The sequence below is a fragment of the Triturus cristatus genome, chromosome 10, assembly GCF_964204655.1.
Source record: "Triturus cristatus chromosome 10, aTriCri1.1, whole genome shotgun sequence".
Classification (NCBI taxonomy): domain Eukaryota; kingdom Metazoa; phylum Chordata; class Amphibia; order Caudata; family Salamandridae; genus Triturus; species Triturus cristatus.
In genome coordinates this window covers 384,228,591-384,245,263 of record NC_140593.1, presented here as the reverse complement: position 1 = coordinate 384,245,263, position 16,673 = coordinate 384,228,591, and the positions used below count along the sequence as shown (strand labels likewise).

The following is a 16,673-nucleotide window of genomic DNA, read 5'->3' as shown; positions in this document are numbered from 1 at the left end:
GTTTTTTCAGAATTCAGTTTTAACTGGTTGTTGTTCATCCAATTTTTGATGAACATGGAATTCCTAACAAATTCCTCTGAGTTGGTTGAGTCTTCAATGGTGAATATTAGCTGCATGTCATCAGCATAATTGTATATCTTAATCCCCATCTGCCGTAGACTAGAAATGAGTGGGCGTATATACACATTGAAAAGAATCGGTGAGAGAGAGGAACCTTGCGGGACTCCACATCTCATATCTACAGTGTTGGATTTGTAAGGAGAGAGCCACACCGATTGCTTTAGGCCCTCTAGAAAAGATCTGAACCAATCCAGGGCAGAGGCCCAATGACCAGCTGCAGCAATGCGATCCAACAGTATTTCATGGTTCACGGTATCAAATGCCGCAGACAGGTCTAGGAGAATCAGGGCCTGCTTGCATGAAGCTGAGCCAATTTATAGGACTTCCTTACTAGATGAATCCAGGGAATATCCTTTAATCTCAATGCTTCTCCCAGCTGCCGGAAAAGATGCCTTCCCTCCCTATTGAACCAGGTTTTAGCTCTGCTTGAGTACTTACAGGATTAGTAATTGGAATTGTGAAGTAAAATAGAAGTTTCTTTAAAAAGTTGCTATGGATGTCTGTAATAGCCTGAATGCTCTCTGCAACAGAAGTGCCTACAGTCATCTCAGCAAGGCATGATTGTAAGTCAGCAATAATTGCAATCAAAAGGTCAGAGGTCTCTATTAATTGTGACCATTTGATACGATGTGTACCATTAGTGGAATAAATATCGTCACATAGTCATTTAGAAGGTGACCTCCTTCTTTCATTTAGTATACATTGCCCACACAGTGGATTAAAAATGGATTTTGTTGTGTCCATAGGTTAACGAGGCACACATACCCCTTGCACACTTCTGACATGCACTAAAGTTATGCACACATTAAAACACACACTATACACAAGCACACCGAGATGTAGTGTGGGACCCGATCGTACTTTTTACACAATTTACGCAGCAAGGCAGGTAGGCCACTTGCCAACAATTAACAATTGATTATATCCTACTATTAACAATTGATACTGCCACCACTGTCAGTGCATTCAAATCCGATGAGGTCACAGCAGTCACACTCTCGTTGGAAGGCACGCTTAGTGCGTTTCTCCTAACCACAGAGCCCCCCCCTTTAGGTCAGAGCATGCATGCATGTTGTGTGTCACATATCATGACATTTCACAAACATACCTAGGTGATAACAAAATTAAATGTCCTCTTCATGGTCACAGTCAGCACCTCCATAAGGTGAGGTATGGCCTTTGGGGCCAACCTAGTGATGGCCTCATATTATAACGAAAACCCTGAAAAATGTCCTTTTTGTTATTGGGTGAAGAGCACTCTAAAGGAAAAATGTTACTTGCAAAGTTTACCAAACATCATCGTACAATTCCTAATCATCTTGATTTTAGCCAGGAGCCACATTCTTGAGGCTCTTCATGATACTTGGAATGGCCTGCAATGGCTCACTGAAGAATGTATGGAGCCTGGGTATTTAGAGGTCCTTTTGCAGGAAAAATGAGAAGTGAACTACAAATTTCAAGTACACAAACTGTTAAATATGACTTGAGCTATGAAAATGTGCTCTCGTGCCTTGGGGCAATTGACGGATAATTGTGCGGTTTATTTCTGACTTCACATTTGGAAGGCTACCCAAAGCACAAACCTTAGACTCTACTGCACTTCCATGTGCTGGCTGAATTGTCAGTGTTATTTTCATCCTTATATAACTAAACATCTGTAAAATGTGCTGCAAATGGAAGCATAAGGTAGAATGTGAAATTTCTGTTGCTATGGTTACAGTCCCTGTAAATCACCCCCATGCACCGAAATGTAAAACTGATAGCAGTGCAATTAAGGTTGTCGATCTCATGGTGACTTGATATTCAATAGCAAACCAATGATCGTTTATGTGTCAAGTCTACACAGGGCAATGGCCTGCTCCTCTAGCGCGTCTATTGTTTTGATGTGGCTTCTACATATGCGGACCCTTCTCCTTTACATTAGCCTCTCCCTACTGTGCACAACACAAACAAGCTATGCCACTATTCCATTCACTAGTGCCATCATCAGGGCCGGACTGGCCATAGCGGGTATCAGGCGTGTCCCCCGGGAGAGTGGAAGGGTGGGGGCCGATTTTGAAGTGGTGGGGCCCGGTATTGTTATTAGGGGCCGGTTTTGCAGTGGTGCTGCAATATCGGCCCCCAGTAAAAATAAAAAGCAGCAATGCTTCACACTTGCCCCCCCTTCATCCCCCGGGGGGCTGATCCTGCAAACTTGCCAGGGCTTCTTTGGGTTCCCAGTCCGGCACTGGCCATCATTTGTCACAGTATCCTGTTTGCAAGTAAAGGAGCTTTACTAAAGCAAGGAAATAGAACTTGTACGGGCCAGGAGGCGCTATTGGAGAGGTTAAAGACTCAGCAGCAAGGGGAAGTGCACGCTTTAGCCCTGATTCACAAAGATACTGCTGTGACTTACTAAGGACTTATTCCCAAGAGAAAAATAAAAATTCTAAGTGATCCAGGAGGACGTACGTCAAAGTTGCTCAGAATCCAATCTTTTGAATTTGGCACTTTGTTTTAGCTATTTCCGGGCTGCATAATTCAGATTATTACATCAGTTACAGTACTTGGCGTCACTGCCAGTGCTACATTTGGGTTTTTACTACTTTTCAATAGGCAGAATGTGGTGGCTCCATTTCGGCAAATTTTTGTTACAAAAGTGCCAGCTGTAGAGCAGGACTTTAGACATATACTAAATTATCAGTGGGGGGGAAAAATACCCAGAAAGGAAAAAAGCCCTACTATATAACGTGTTAAGTGAAGGTCAAAACAAATTTGCTCACCTGCCTGAGGAGGTACCTGATGCGTCAAGATTTGGTAGGTAGAATAAGTATACTGAGGTAGTGGAACACTGAATGTCATTTCAGGATGAACTAGCATTGTGGTGGAGCACGATGAGTGCGTTCGTTATAAGGCAGAAAAACATCCGCAACTCCTTTGAGGGTTATGTGGATTGCCTTTGGATTTTAACTGTATTGTGCAAATTTGAAGGGCCTCTGGACCAATAATTACCAGACAAACTCGCTATGAAATGTTATACTAAGAAAGTACCTATTCTAGGTTAAAGTGAAATTGACATCCTGAGTCACTGAAGACGTTATGGTGCAATGGCGCGACATTTGTCTGAGGGATACCATCAATAAGGCCTTCACTGATATTAAACAATTAACGGTAAATGCACCCGCTGTTCAGCCACATATCTCCGGTGTTCAGTGCATAGTAACTTTTGATGCCATTGGATTCACAACTGCTGAGAGGATGGAGGGAGCCAAGCTATATCCTAGCAGCTGCAAATTACACAACTTTCAGGACAATCAGCAGCTTCTGTTTTGACAGTCTGCCACCACCTTACAGAACATTTTGTGGACCAATATTGCTGTAGAGCTCTGATCCATACATAACTATATAAGCATTGCAATTCAAATCTCATTCAGTCCCTCTGGTCAAAATACATTCCTTACCATCAATATCAAGTAATCGTTAAGATGCTACTTCAAGTTGGGACTGGAAGAAAAACAACTCGTACTTGTTTTTTTTTACTGTTCATGCGGGGTAATAGGCCAATTTTCTTTGCTTGCATTAAGGTACGCCTCAAGCTTAGTGTGCCACTGGATTCCTTGTTGCTGACCTACTTTCGTATTTCATTTATCTTTATGCTATGCACTTCTTGTTGGTTTCTGCACTCTCATTTTGTCAATTGACAGGGACTTAGGTAGTAAATCATGACACTTTCTCTTCAGATAACGTCCCTTTTAAAACTATTTCACAATTTGATTCAATTTTTAGGTCGAGCATGCGAGACCTCTTGTATATACTTTAGTATATAATTGTATATTAGTATATATTTATACGTGTATGTAGTTTGTGGACTCTGGAGATCAGCCCTAGGACTTGTCTGCTTCCGCTTAGGGACTTTTTTTTCTGTTCAACGCCTCTATTTAACTGTCTTAATAAAAAAGGACCAGTAGAGGTCAGTAAAATACCAGAATTGCTTTCTGCTGAGGGACTTTCTTTTTTAAATTTTTCTGGCAACTGCCTCTATTTAATTTTCTTGAGAGAAAACGACCAGCAGAGGTCAGTAAAATACCAGAATCACTTTAGCATTTGCTAGATTCCAGTCCATAAAAATTGTCTTCCACGAGCACCTGTAGACAATATTTTTTTCAAATCTTGTGTTTTCATTGATATGACCACCGAGGGCACTGATTTTATATGAAAAACAGAGCTTTGGACTATACCATTTCTAGCTGAAAGGCAACATTTCTCTACATGTGTTACCAAACCTGGTGTGTCACGCAGTTTGGTGCTTACTTTCCACCATGTTAAAGAACAGTAGATGTTTCAGCACCCAGGCTAATGTGCTGCATAGCTAAATACATATAAGGTCCAAAAGGCGAGACCGATTGCATTGCAAATGCTTGTTCTCTTTTTGATTGCAGTTTATTTGTTGAGAAATCTGTTCTATGCCACTTCAGTTACGACATGTCCCGTTCTCCCTTCTTCCTGTTGTATTCCTCTAACTATTCCTTATTCTAACAGAGCCATCAATTGCCCACTTTACATCTATTTGCTTTGGCCTAGCACATGATTATGGCTTTATACTCTGGATATTGTGTTTCCCCTTTACATTTTTCATGCCTATCAAGCATAAGCCCTCGGATAAGATTTATACCATTACATTTGATAAGGCTCTTCATTTATGCAACAATCCATATCCCACAACAAACTAGGGGCTTTGCCAGTCGTTCTCAACAGAAGTGAATTTCCTACACACAAAGGTGAAAAACACACAATTAGCTATAGCTTCAGTAATACCTGGAAGTTCTTCATAAATGTCATCTCCTGGTTCGATGATCTCTTGATGAGGAACACGCTTAGGTGGTGCCATGTTGCTGCTGGTTCCCACGTCATCATACTGCTCCCCCTCATCAGTGTCCTCAGGAATAATCATACACTGTAGATCTGTTCAACCACCAAAGAAAGTATACATTTAAAAAGTGACCAATATTGCTAACCACCAGGCCTTCTACTTTCAATTACCACAAATCTTTTTATTTCAACAATGTCACCAGATGACAATAGTACCACAAAATGAATGTCTAACCAATAAATATACCATGCGAATAAGGGAATAGGTCAGAGCTGTCGTCCACTACTACGTGGAACTGAGTTACTCTCCATTGCTTCTTTTTTAGTTCACTGATTTGTCACATTTCATTAAGTCATATGACTGGAATTTTCCCTGTAGATGATCTATTTTAGTTGCCTGACATCTTATTCTTTATCACCGTAAGCATCTGGCTCACAGCTAGTGTTGGGGTGTCTTGGGTAGTGTTAGGTTTAACCCATGGCGTGTCCATCCCAATTAAGGCCCTTAGAGGTGTATGTCAAGTTAGAACAGGCCGGCCTAAATATTAACTTCAAGAACGTTTTGCCTTAAAATTGGAGGGAATGGTTTACCCTAAACCCAAAATGTAAGACTAAATATATCTGATTGCTGACAGGAGTGTTCACTTAAACATCTGTATTGTTTAAATTACTTACCTTGTCTTATTTTCCAAACAGAAAGTATTCTGCATACAAACAGCATTTAAAGTTGTTTACGTCTAATCATGAACTAGGTCTTTACAGGACTTCACATACTAAATTATTAAAAACATCTCATTACTTGACCTTGTACAGTAATACCTTAGCACCCCTTCTTGAGAAGCACCAACCTCTCCTGACACTTCCAATCATTTAGGTTGAGCACTTCATTCATATAATGTTTACAAGGTTTTGTTATTGCGTTGAAAAAATAAACAATTTCTAAAATACATATAATATAATGTAGTTTTAAAAAATTTAGCAGATGGTGGAAGCAGCTTGTGTGAATTCTGACCAATGACAGGACAGGTTTCTACAATATTTCACTTGTAATTTAAATTGCTGCTTGAAGGTCTGCTTGCTGGCACTGGTGTCTTCTTCAGCAAAGGTTTTCACTTCGGGAACATCTGCTTTAATATTCCACTTTCAGAAGGAGCAGATGACCCAAGGTTGGAATCAATGTCAATGTGCTGACACCGTCTCCAAGAAACCCCTCAGTTGAGGTGACCGACACACAGAAGGCTTTTCCATCAAAACCACATGGTCCTATGTTTGTGCATTGACTTTGTCATGACAGAGCTGCACCGAATTGTGCAATGGACCATAAGTCAAAGTATTTTGGATAGGCACAACAGTGAAGCCTGCATCAACTTCACAAAAAGTTTCCAACAAAGAAAATAGACATAATTGCTGAATTCCAACAGACATGCCAGGATTAAGACTGAAAGACTCCCATTTGTCAGGAGCAGCTGTTCACATGTGTACCTACTAACAGAGGAAGATGCCTCAAGATCTCACTGAGCTGGAGGGCCTGCTGCAGGCTCTCACTGCTTGCTGGACAGGATGTTTCAAGCTCTGACATGAGTGGAAAATTTAAGATCCGATGGCCAAAGAAGTGGTGACCTTAACAGCTGACTGCTGCCAGAAGAGCTGGTTTAAGGTTTTATGGCATGTTACAATGCTATCTGTTGGCCAGCATTCATTGTTTTAAAACCCCTTTGGTGCTATTGGTGTTTAAAGGGGTAGTGATAACCCTAAAGTTTCTATGAGGCAATTGGTCTTGTGAACTACAACCTCACCCGTGACTGCGAGTTACTGCAGCTAAATTTGTTGTGCTACTGAACCTGAAAGAAGTTCCTGCTATTATCAGGTGTATTTTAAGTTACTTTTGTTTGAGGCTTTATGAGTGACCATTTGGTCTTAACCTTGTTTTTCTTCTGGCCCATTGTAGTGCTGACCTAATTTCTGGTTGTTGTTATTCTCACTGGAATTCGCAGTAGGAATGACTTAATAACCAATCAAGGTGAATATGCTCAGATTAAAGATGAATGTATTGTCATGGCTTGAGAAGTGGCGTGTCAATACCGTTGTGCTACTTTGGGTTATGTGGTGTTGGAGTTGAGTGTGCAATAGACAAACTTCTAAGAACATAAACTCCACATGGGGTTATGTTCTTGTTTTCAACTGTAATGCCTTGTCTGAACCAGCAAAACAGAGGTTTGAGTCACATGACTGGTTAGGAGGAGTGTAAAAGTTGTTTCTGTATAATGTGTTTGAAGCCTGAAGGTATTTTGCCACCAACGTATCTGTAATGTTCGCTGTAGTTGATATGGGACAATGATTGTGCTTCTGCAATCATTTCTCCTTTCTACTTGTGAGAGTCTCCTATGGAGAATATCTACTGATGGAGCACATTCTTCTCTCTGAACCCTTCTTGTGCTGATTTCATCTCTCATTTGGATGATTTTACTAAATTGCTCTAGTATGCATTAATTAATATCAAACTTTTCAGCACACCTATTCAATTACTAAAGTCTTATTTTTTCTACATTTGTTCGGTATTCAAAGTGTTCATAGTTTTCTAAGTAAAACTCTGGTTTGTGTTAAATTCACTACAGAGAGTTTCAATCGCTATTGTTCGACAGCTGTTTCATTAGTATGGGTCTAACATTTACTTTACATGCCTCCCAAAAAACTTGAAACAATTGTGTCATTGTGGGGTGATACTGTTATTTGCCATTTCTTTTGTGTTGTTCATTATTTAAGGTGATTGAAACAGTGTTTTATAGCCATAAAGCAAGATGGATGAGCCTTTTCTCCCTACTTTAACCTTTTGGTTCCTAAGGTTGATGAATCTTTTAGGGTGTTGTTCAGAGGAAGGAAACTGTGTGGTGCAGATGATACAGGTTAAAGGATTGTACAGTTACTCAGACATCAGCTGATGGTGGTGTGAAATGGCCCCAAAGAAGACATAACTTATAAGAGTGATGTTCTCAGTGAGAGTCTGGCTGCCAACTATCTCCCCAATCAAGCATTCAGATTAAAAAGATAAGCAGTGCCTATAGAGGGCAAAGTAGAATCTTTCAAGGAGGTAAAAATCAGCATTCGGGTATTAGCTTTATATGTATATTTCTTTTTGAAAGACTGCATATCATGAGTTGTGGGTAATTCTATGATATCAAGCACCACTCCAATTGTGAGAACACTGCTCTCATGTATCCACTGCTCGAGCTGTAATGCCCATCCAACTGTAAGAGATGAGGGTTCACTCAGGCATAATAACATCTGTTTGAAGTGAATGATAGGAGAGGAGACCCATAACAGGTTTTCTCCTTGTGGAGAACACGAATGGAGAGGATGCACAGCTGTGGTAAAAATCAAATGCCATAGGTGGCAATCTGCTTATTATTGTAGATAGCAGACCACCCCAAGATGGCAGCCTTAATCCATCCCTATACCACCCAAGTAGAGTGGTAGTCATTAGCACAAGCAAACTTTTTGGGATCAAAATGGAACTCTACAGGATGCAGCCGCAGAAGTCTAAGACAGGACCAACATGGTGCTTCATCTACGACAATCTGTCACCGGCCCAGTTTTCAGTGTGAGACGTTCATACAATCCTCCTCCTGCAGAGCCAACCCATCACTCCACTTGTTCACTCAAGTACCAATTAGGCACAGAAAGATGAGAATAGAACACATAATAATCAGTGCTGGAATTTACTGTTGATAGCACTTGCCGAGTAAAAGAAAGATAGGCAAGCTTAGTCCAGACTTGACTATGCTTGTTCTAAATGAGGAAGTGCTACTGCAGTAAGAGCCACTCACCATAAATGCCCTGCTTACTCAACATGTTTGGTAATGGAAATACTTGAATGATTATAAGGGCTATTAGATAGGTGATGGTGCACTAAAAAGAACTACAGGACACTACTGAGACTACAGCGATATCTCGATTACACAGAGTACTAGTAATGTGAGGCTAAACCGTACAATGGACCAATACCAGTACATTTATTATTTACATTGCTAAAGTTATTCTACTTTTGCATCTTGAGGTGTCTGGTCAACAGTATCACACATATGTAAACATGACTTACAAGTGCAACAATTGCTCCTCATTGAATACCCATCAAGCTCTTTGTATATTTAAATGTCAAGAAAACCTTTTAGGAAATGTACCAATTAGGTGGATAAAAGGGTTTTTAATAGGACCCATATTATATAACTCTGCTTAATAGACCGATGGTGACTTCAGACTCTGGGCTGATCTCAATAGACAGATGGCTCTAGGGTTTGGTTGGTAGGACAGGAGATGAAGGAAATATATGTTCTACTGCCCATCACATCATCTTTTCCTTATATGTTTCTTGTAATTATTTTTGAGATTTTTAAAGATATAGAATGAGATTTAATATTTGCCTTTCTTGTTCACAGTCTCTGGTATGGAACAACAAAGGGCAAAAGGAATTCCACATAAACACGCTATGAACCTTATTGGTCTTAAAGAACAACAGCTATTAAAACATATTTTACACTGATGGAAGAAGGTACAAGTTAAAATATCGTTTGACAAGTGGTATTTGCATACATTACAGTTAACCTGTATAGATTAGGTGCGTCATTGTCTCTGCAACAAGGTACGGTTTGCTCCCTCCATCGATTAGTTCTTTAAAAAGAACAGCAAGCACGCTTTTACAGCACTGGACATCTTAGGTACACAGTGGTGTTGGATAATCGACTTCTCTTATTCTTGAGCTGTTTCCAACGTAAGATCTCCTATGCAGGTTTCTTTTTACCATGTATTTAAAGATATATTGTGGCTTATCTATCCCTAAGAGTGTTCGACAAGCTCTAGAATATAAAATAAAGATTTAAATGAAGGTGTGTGTGTGTGTGTGTACTTAGAATAGTAAACACACACTTCATTTCAGTCAATGGTAGTTGCATGACAGAGGCACGCATGGCTAAACCATGCGTGCCTTTAGAACGCAGCCCTAACGACGGATGCATCTGAACAACGCATTCCTTTACCACGCATGCCTTTACCAATTTCGTGGTAAAGGCATGATTGGTAAAGGGAGGTGAGGTGAAGATGACACCCCAGTCCCTCTGCTCTGAAGTCCTGGCCCCTACCTTATAAGCAAACAGATCCCCTCCTGAGCCCTAAAAACGACCCCACCTCTAAAACCTTAAACTACCTCTACACCCCCACCCTGAGCCCTAAAAACCTTAGCCCCTGCCCTATAAACAACTTGCGCCCTAAAAATTTCCCCTTCCCTAAAACCTAAAATTCCCTCAACCCCCCCCCCCCCCCACACTCGTAGACCTAAAACTCTGGCCCCTGCCCTATAAACAACCCGACCTCCCCAGCCCTAAAACCGAAAACTACCCCGACCCCTCCCTGCCCTGAGCCCTAAAACTTGGCCTCCTGCCCTATAAACAACACTGCCCCCCCCCCCCGAGCCCTAAAAACTACCCCCACCCCTAATACTACCCACCAAAACCCGGCCCCAGTCCCACGTACCAGTCCGCGTTCTCTCCTAATCCTTCCTCTTCGTGTGCCCGCCCATCCAGGCACCCAGACCGCGCACTGCCTTAACGACGCATTTGCCTGGTTAAGGCATATGCATGGTTAAGGCAAGTATGATTGCGGTTGCATGGAAACAGCACGCGTGGCTCTGCCCGTGTTGTAAAGGCTTTTTCCTGTCAATGGCTAATCCTCAAAATAATAAGGTAGGTTATGTTGTGTGTGTTTAAATATAGACAACCAAAGAGGCAGCAGTAATGCCAAACACTATGTAAAAAACTTTAAGGCTACAAACTATATCACCCTTAGAAAGATCAATAGCAGAGTTGGCCTTGTCAAGTTTAAAGCGGCGGACAAGCCTACGCATTAAATTCTGGCCATTAAAGGAAGTCCTAACTTAGTTGCAGCAGTGAAGTGAAACAAAACAGAAGTTGACAGAAAATTCTCTAAATATTTTTTTTTAATGTGCCCTTACCTTTAACCACAAAGTCTATCTCTTGCACCCATTCATCTGCTTCCTTTGGAGTTGCAGCTGCAAACTTTCAAAAACAGAACAATTGTTAAAAAAAACCACAAAAAGAGGGTAAAGAAGAATGCAGCATCGCCGTCACCTCTCGCCGAAACCATTAGCGATTCCATGCATGTCTCCCGCTACCTTTCTTGCAAGGGTGCTTCCTATAATGTGCAGCTAATTTTGACAAATTTACGTAATTGAAGCAGAGGATGATGGATTTGGAACTCTGATCAGCAGCTGGCAGCTGTGCAGAAACCAACCCTGCTCCTCTTCATCAATGTCAAAGCCAGAACTGATGATCAAAATTTGCCCTTGACAATTAAAAGACACCCATGAATTTCTTGAGACTGCCTGGTGCAGGTTCTTAAAAATGTTCTTGTCACATTCCCCCACGCACAACCTGACAGCTTAATTAACTGGCTTTCAGCTGCAATCTCAGATATTTAGAATGTATTAAACTTCCATTTTCTACTGATGCCTCCCTGATAGAGCCTCGAGTGGCGCAGCTGATCTGCGAACTGCTCCCTTAGAACGAAGCACAACTCTATGTATTGATAAAATGAAAGCTCCTTTTGACAAAAGTTTTACAACTTCATGTTCACGTTTCAAAGGACATAATTTTGATAAACAGTAATAGTCAAGCGGGAAAAAAGCACTGAAAAGAGTACACCGATTTTGAAGAGCTATACCAAGGGATGGGTTTTTTCAAATTGTTAAAAAAAATGTAAGCTCTTAAAATGGCTTAATATGGTAAAAACAAAAAAAATAGAAAATTGCATTTTTTTTTAAAGTTATGTCAGTGGGGCTTGAGGGCTATGGAAATACGGGGGCATAAGCGTTCATGATAATAAAAGTGTAAGTGAGGTGGGGAAGGGATGCATCTAAAAATGCATTTGTAAGGTTTGGATATCAAGGGAAGTGGGGCAAGATTGTGGGATAAGAGCATAATGGGGAATTGATTCCAAAAAATAAAAAGGTTGGGGGAGCTCAGCCGATCCCCCATAGATATGGCATTCCAGCATCCTTTTTAAAAACATTGATGTTTACTGACATCAATATTTTATTTCTCCAGATTATCAAAGGGAAGCCATAATTGAACAGCCGCGTCGTTCGCCTGCCACTGTTGCGCAAGACGTGTTATAATAACTCTATTAAGACCTGAACGTTCATGTCACTGATGTCGGCATGGTAATTGCGCTGTCATGTAATATTACAGGCAATCAAGCGCCTCACCTGGTAGATGCGCTTATCAGGAGCTGAGACCTCAAAACAGCAGTCTTTCTTGCCATCTTTCCGAAGGGTGTTGTTCATTTTGACTGTATATCCATCGACAGCAAATTCGCCTTTCTGCTGTTTGTCTGCAAATACCAAGGCAGAGGTTATGGAAACAAATATGGAGCAACGAACACAGTGCCCAGAAATCTTGAACGGACAACATATTTGTTAGGTGTTTAGGGTTTCAGGAGCCCATCTGCCGCCTCTTTCGCCCTAGGACAACAGATGATTCTAGAAGAAGTGTTTGTAATGATTCATAGACATTAAGCCATGCAGAGAGGTGTTCGCTCCTTGATTTATAGGCCTGCAAAAATGCCCTCCATCAAATTCATTACTTCCCCATTAGGCCCCGTTGTGCAGTTATGCAGCCTGAACGAGACAGAATCTCACAAGATACCTGGAGGGAATAAATCATAGGCGCAGAGATGGGCACATGACGAACAGGGCTATTGGGCTTTACAAGAGGTCTGATGACATCATAAAATATGAGAACGGATAGCAACTGGCTTCTAGGACTACCTTGCCTAAAAATATGGATGAACAGCCTTTTTCAGTTTGTTTCAACAAAAACTGGGAATTGAACATTTTTTAGATCTCGGCTAGACAGCGCATGCACTGTTTCAAAGAGACGTACTGTGTTTTTTCTGTTGGCTTACAGGCCGCACATCTCCTACTGTTGGTAAACTTCAGCATTGCTCTAATTTTCTTTGATGCCATTCGTCGTGGCATGAGGGCGCCATGCATTTTTCTTGTGTTTGTCCCTCCCATAGTGCATGGACCAAGTACATGTCTCCTTACACTGCTCCCAGTTTGCAGAGCTATTTCTTTTCTTTGTTTTCAGGCATTCCACAGGAGTACTTGTATTTTCAGGCCATCACCCTTGTACACATACACACATACCACTAAAATACATGGATGTGCAGATAAACAAATGCATTTCTTAAAAAGTTGTTAAAACATGAACAGCGCTTGTTTTTTTTTGTATGATCTAATGGTACTGGAGCACTTGCTTTGTTGTCCTTTTTGCTATAGCGCAAACACAAGCGGATGGTATTGGAGTGCTTTAAGTGCTCACCAGTTACATTACACAATGAAACATTCTTTTTGGTGTCTGATCCTGCTTCAATTTAGGTTTTTTCCAGTCTTGCTTGCCCATCTCCCCCCTTCATTGCTTGATGCATACCCCCACTACCTCCCTTGTCCCTGCTGCTTTTTTATTTGCACGATCCAATGGTGTTTGAGCGCTTGTTCCGTCCTCCACCTTGTTATAGAACTAGCACCAGCCATTGATATTGGAGTGCTTTCAGTGCTGACCAGTTACATTATACAATAACACATTTATTTTCATGTGCAGGGGGGAAGTGTAAGTGATTTACCCAGAATCCCAAATTGTCAGCAGCTCTGGCCGTTACGCCACATCCTTGTTTCACTTCAAAGCTCCTCAATTGCTTCTCACTGTTACTTCCACATTTGTTCAGCAAGACCCTGCCAACACTAAACCAGCATTGACAAAGCCAATAGATCTCGGTAATGCCCGAGCTATTGGCCTTGTCAATGGGAAGGCCTTTTAGCCATGATGTCTACCAGCACATCTGCTGTTCAGCATGGCTGAAAGTCACTGAAAAAAGCACTATGATGCGGCCAGCACAGGACATGTCAAAGCACTTTTTTGTGTTAGGAGGGGCAGGACAGTAAACTCACCATGGGAGGCGAAGAGCCTCGGCGTCGGCGTCGGCTCAACATCCTGTGATTCTGGGCTTTCAGTAACTTTCAGCAACGCTGAACAGCAGATGGGCAGCTAGACAACTAGACTAAAAGACATTGACATTGGCAAGGCCAATTATAAGCACAGGCATTGCCGAGACGTATTGGCTTTGCCAATGCTAGTTTCTTTTAAGTTGCCAATTATTTGTTATACAGATGGTATTAAACAGTGCATTTCCACCTTGACACTAATATGCCTTTTATAGGTTACTTGTTTTGTCAAAACTTTCCCGTTAATCATTCCCCTGATGAGTCAGAGCTATTTTTTGGAGTCAATTTAGTTTCATCATGGTCTAAGAGAAGTCCATTTGAAGTACAATCCTGTCTAATGAAACCAGTAACAGTGATAAAAATCCTGTAGGCATGATGAAGAATGTTTCTATAATTGTAATGGGAAGAAAGGCACTCTATTTTTTAAGAATCTATTTGAAATTTTTTAGGAAATCATAAAAGGAAGGGGTGCTTCCGAAATTTGGGCTGTCTGTCTGAACAGACCCTAAGATTCAGTGTTTGGTAATGCAAGTACTTCGCCTTGCTTCGGAGCAACGTACCCACCAGCCTCAGCTGAAAAGTTCTGTATTACTTATTGAGTTTCAAACAATTTCATATCAATGTGGCTAAATCATAATTTACATCGCTCTGTTGATTTTACACAGTGATTGATTTAATCAAAATTTACAATTCACAATAATGTTTACATGATATACAAATATCAGAATTTCCATGTGATTTGATTCGCCCAATGCATTTCGGGCCTTTGGCGGCCCTTCGTCAGGGGTTTTCTGCAAATAATAAAAAAATATACAATCGTAATAACGTTGATGTACAGAAGTGCTACATATACAGGCAATTTAAGAACTATACATAAGTTTTAATGATGAAGAATGTTGCCACACAAGTGACCTGTCCGTTGATGACATCAAGCTTTGCCTTCTTACATCTTTGCTTCCAGGCTGCTTGGCCCACTTGATCAACTCCGGCTTGAGTCATTTTTACATCAGACTGACTGTACAAGGGCGAGAACAGTTTGCGGGGTACGGATGGGATGGGAGGAGGTAAGGCAGGCGTTTTCTGTGCTCCTTTGTACTACATTGTAAGTTTTAAAGTAGGAGGACTCAAATATTCTAGTCACATAGAGCCACCATTCAGAGGGTGAGGTCTGAGCACTGACTAGGCAAATGGCACAGGGTTAGTGGTCTGAGATGATTGACAGAGCAAGAACACAAATCATGTGATTAAGTGGAAGAGAGGATGCTGCTGATATTTGAACTTTGGAACCGGGTTCGAGTCTTGGGGTCGACTCAACATCCTTTGATTCCGAGCAAGCCACTTAAAGCCCCCGTGCCTTGAAAAAACTGACCTTGGGTAATACATTATGAGCACCAGTTATAACTTGTACTCATGTAAAGTGCTCTAATACCTGCAGGTCGAGTTAGCGCTATATAAAACTGCAAAAAATAAAATAAATCATGAGGCCTGGAACAACGAACTAGCATGTGATGAAGAATAAAGCAGAAAGCTACATAGTTCCCCACAGAGGAAAAAGAACTACTCCAACACATAATCGTTGAAAGGTATGGATTGTTTGATAACCCATTTGCTTTTAGGACATTGCTGGCCTCTGCTAACTCTTCACAAACATCGCTGTTCACCGAAACTCCAATACATACTTCACTCTGAGAAGGGCCTTGCAATCTACTATGAGGCAGTCTCAAGCCGTCACCAACATTACCATTCCCACCATGATCACCACTAACACCACTTGCTACACTGCAATCACCAACACCATGTCCCAACTAGCCAACACACACAAAGTGAATCTTGTTCCATCATCCATCATTTCCTACCCTGACTGGGTTCTCAGGAACGGCTACTAGATGTGATTTAGTACACTGGGACAAGCCTTTCTTAACCCAAGCAGGTGTCAGGATTGCCGTAGCGCCAATCCAAAGATGGCGCCTTGACAACACGCATGCGCGGAGAAGTCAGGCAGTAACAAAAGCCTGGCTTCCCCCGGAAGTAGCGCTTTGCGTTCGTTTGTTACTCAAGCCCCAAGTTCCGAAGCTTTCCTGCATCCCGTTTGGAATCTCCGTGTTCAAAGTTCTTTCATCTCCCGTGACAGCCGTCCCGGTCGTCCAGTATCCTGAATATCCTGGAATGGTTAGTTCCGTGGCAAATTCTCTTTCACGAGGTAAGGATTCCGTTGTAGTGTTCAGTACCGTGGGAGAGGGTCTTTATCTGCCGCCTGGATCTGCGTTCCCCTGGGTGTGAACTCAGCGTCCCGAGTGGTAGGTCAGGCTGGGGTTCTCCACGTAGTACGGCACGAATGGTTTCCTTGCTTCCCAAAGCCTCGTAGTCATCCGGTATTCTGCCTTGTGACTCCTCACCACGACCCCACTGTATATACGCCGGAATGAACTCATTCTTCTGATCTCCGGTAACAAGTTAAGGTCGCTTTGCCTCGTTCCTTCTGCTGCATCTTGGATTCCCATCAGCCTCCAAATACAGCGTCTTCTCACAGCGACTCAACTGTGATTACACCGGAATGAACTCACTCTCCTGATCTCCGGTAACAAGTTAAGGTCGCTTTTTTCTTTATTTACTTCCTGCACTGTATAGCCCCACT

The 16,673-nt window shown here is 41.7% G+C and overlaps 1 protein-coding gene across 1 annotated transcript in view; it reads right to left on the bottom strand.

Moving 5' to 3' along the window:
* The window catches only part of SKAP2 (src kinase associated phosphoprotein 2), a 487,916-nt gene that overhangs the window by 168,031 nt on the left and 303,212 nt on the right, over nucleotides 1–16,673 (bottom strand). The window contains exons 7-9 of the mRNA XM_085631645.1: nucleotides 12,242–12,366; nucleotides 10,970–11,033; nucleotides 4,915–5,061 (exon numbers count right to left, since the gene is read on the bottom strand). Coding sequence (XP_085487771.1) covers nucleotides 4,915–5,061; nucleotides 10,970–11,033; nucleotides 12,242–12,366 — 336 coding nt within the window. The remainder of the gene's footprint in view (nucleotides 1–4,914; nucleotides 5,062–10,969; nucleotides 11,034–12,241; nucleotides 12,367–16,673) is intronic.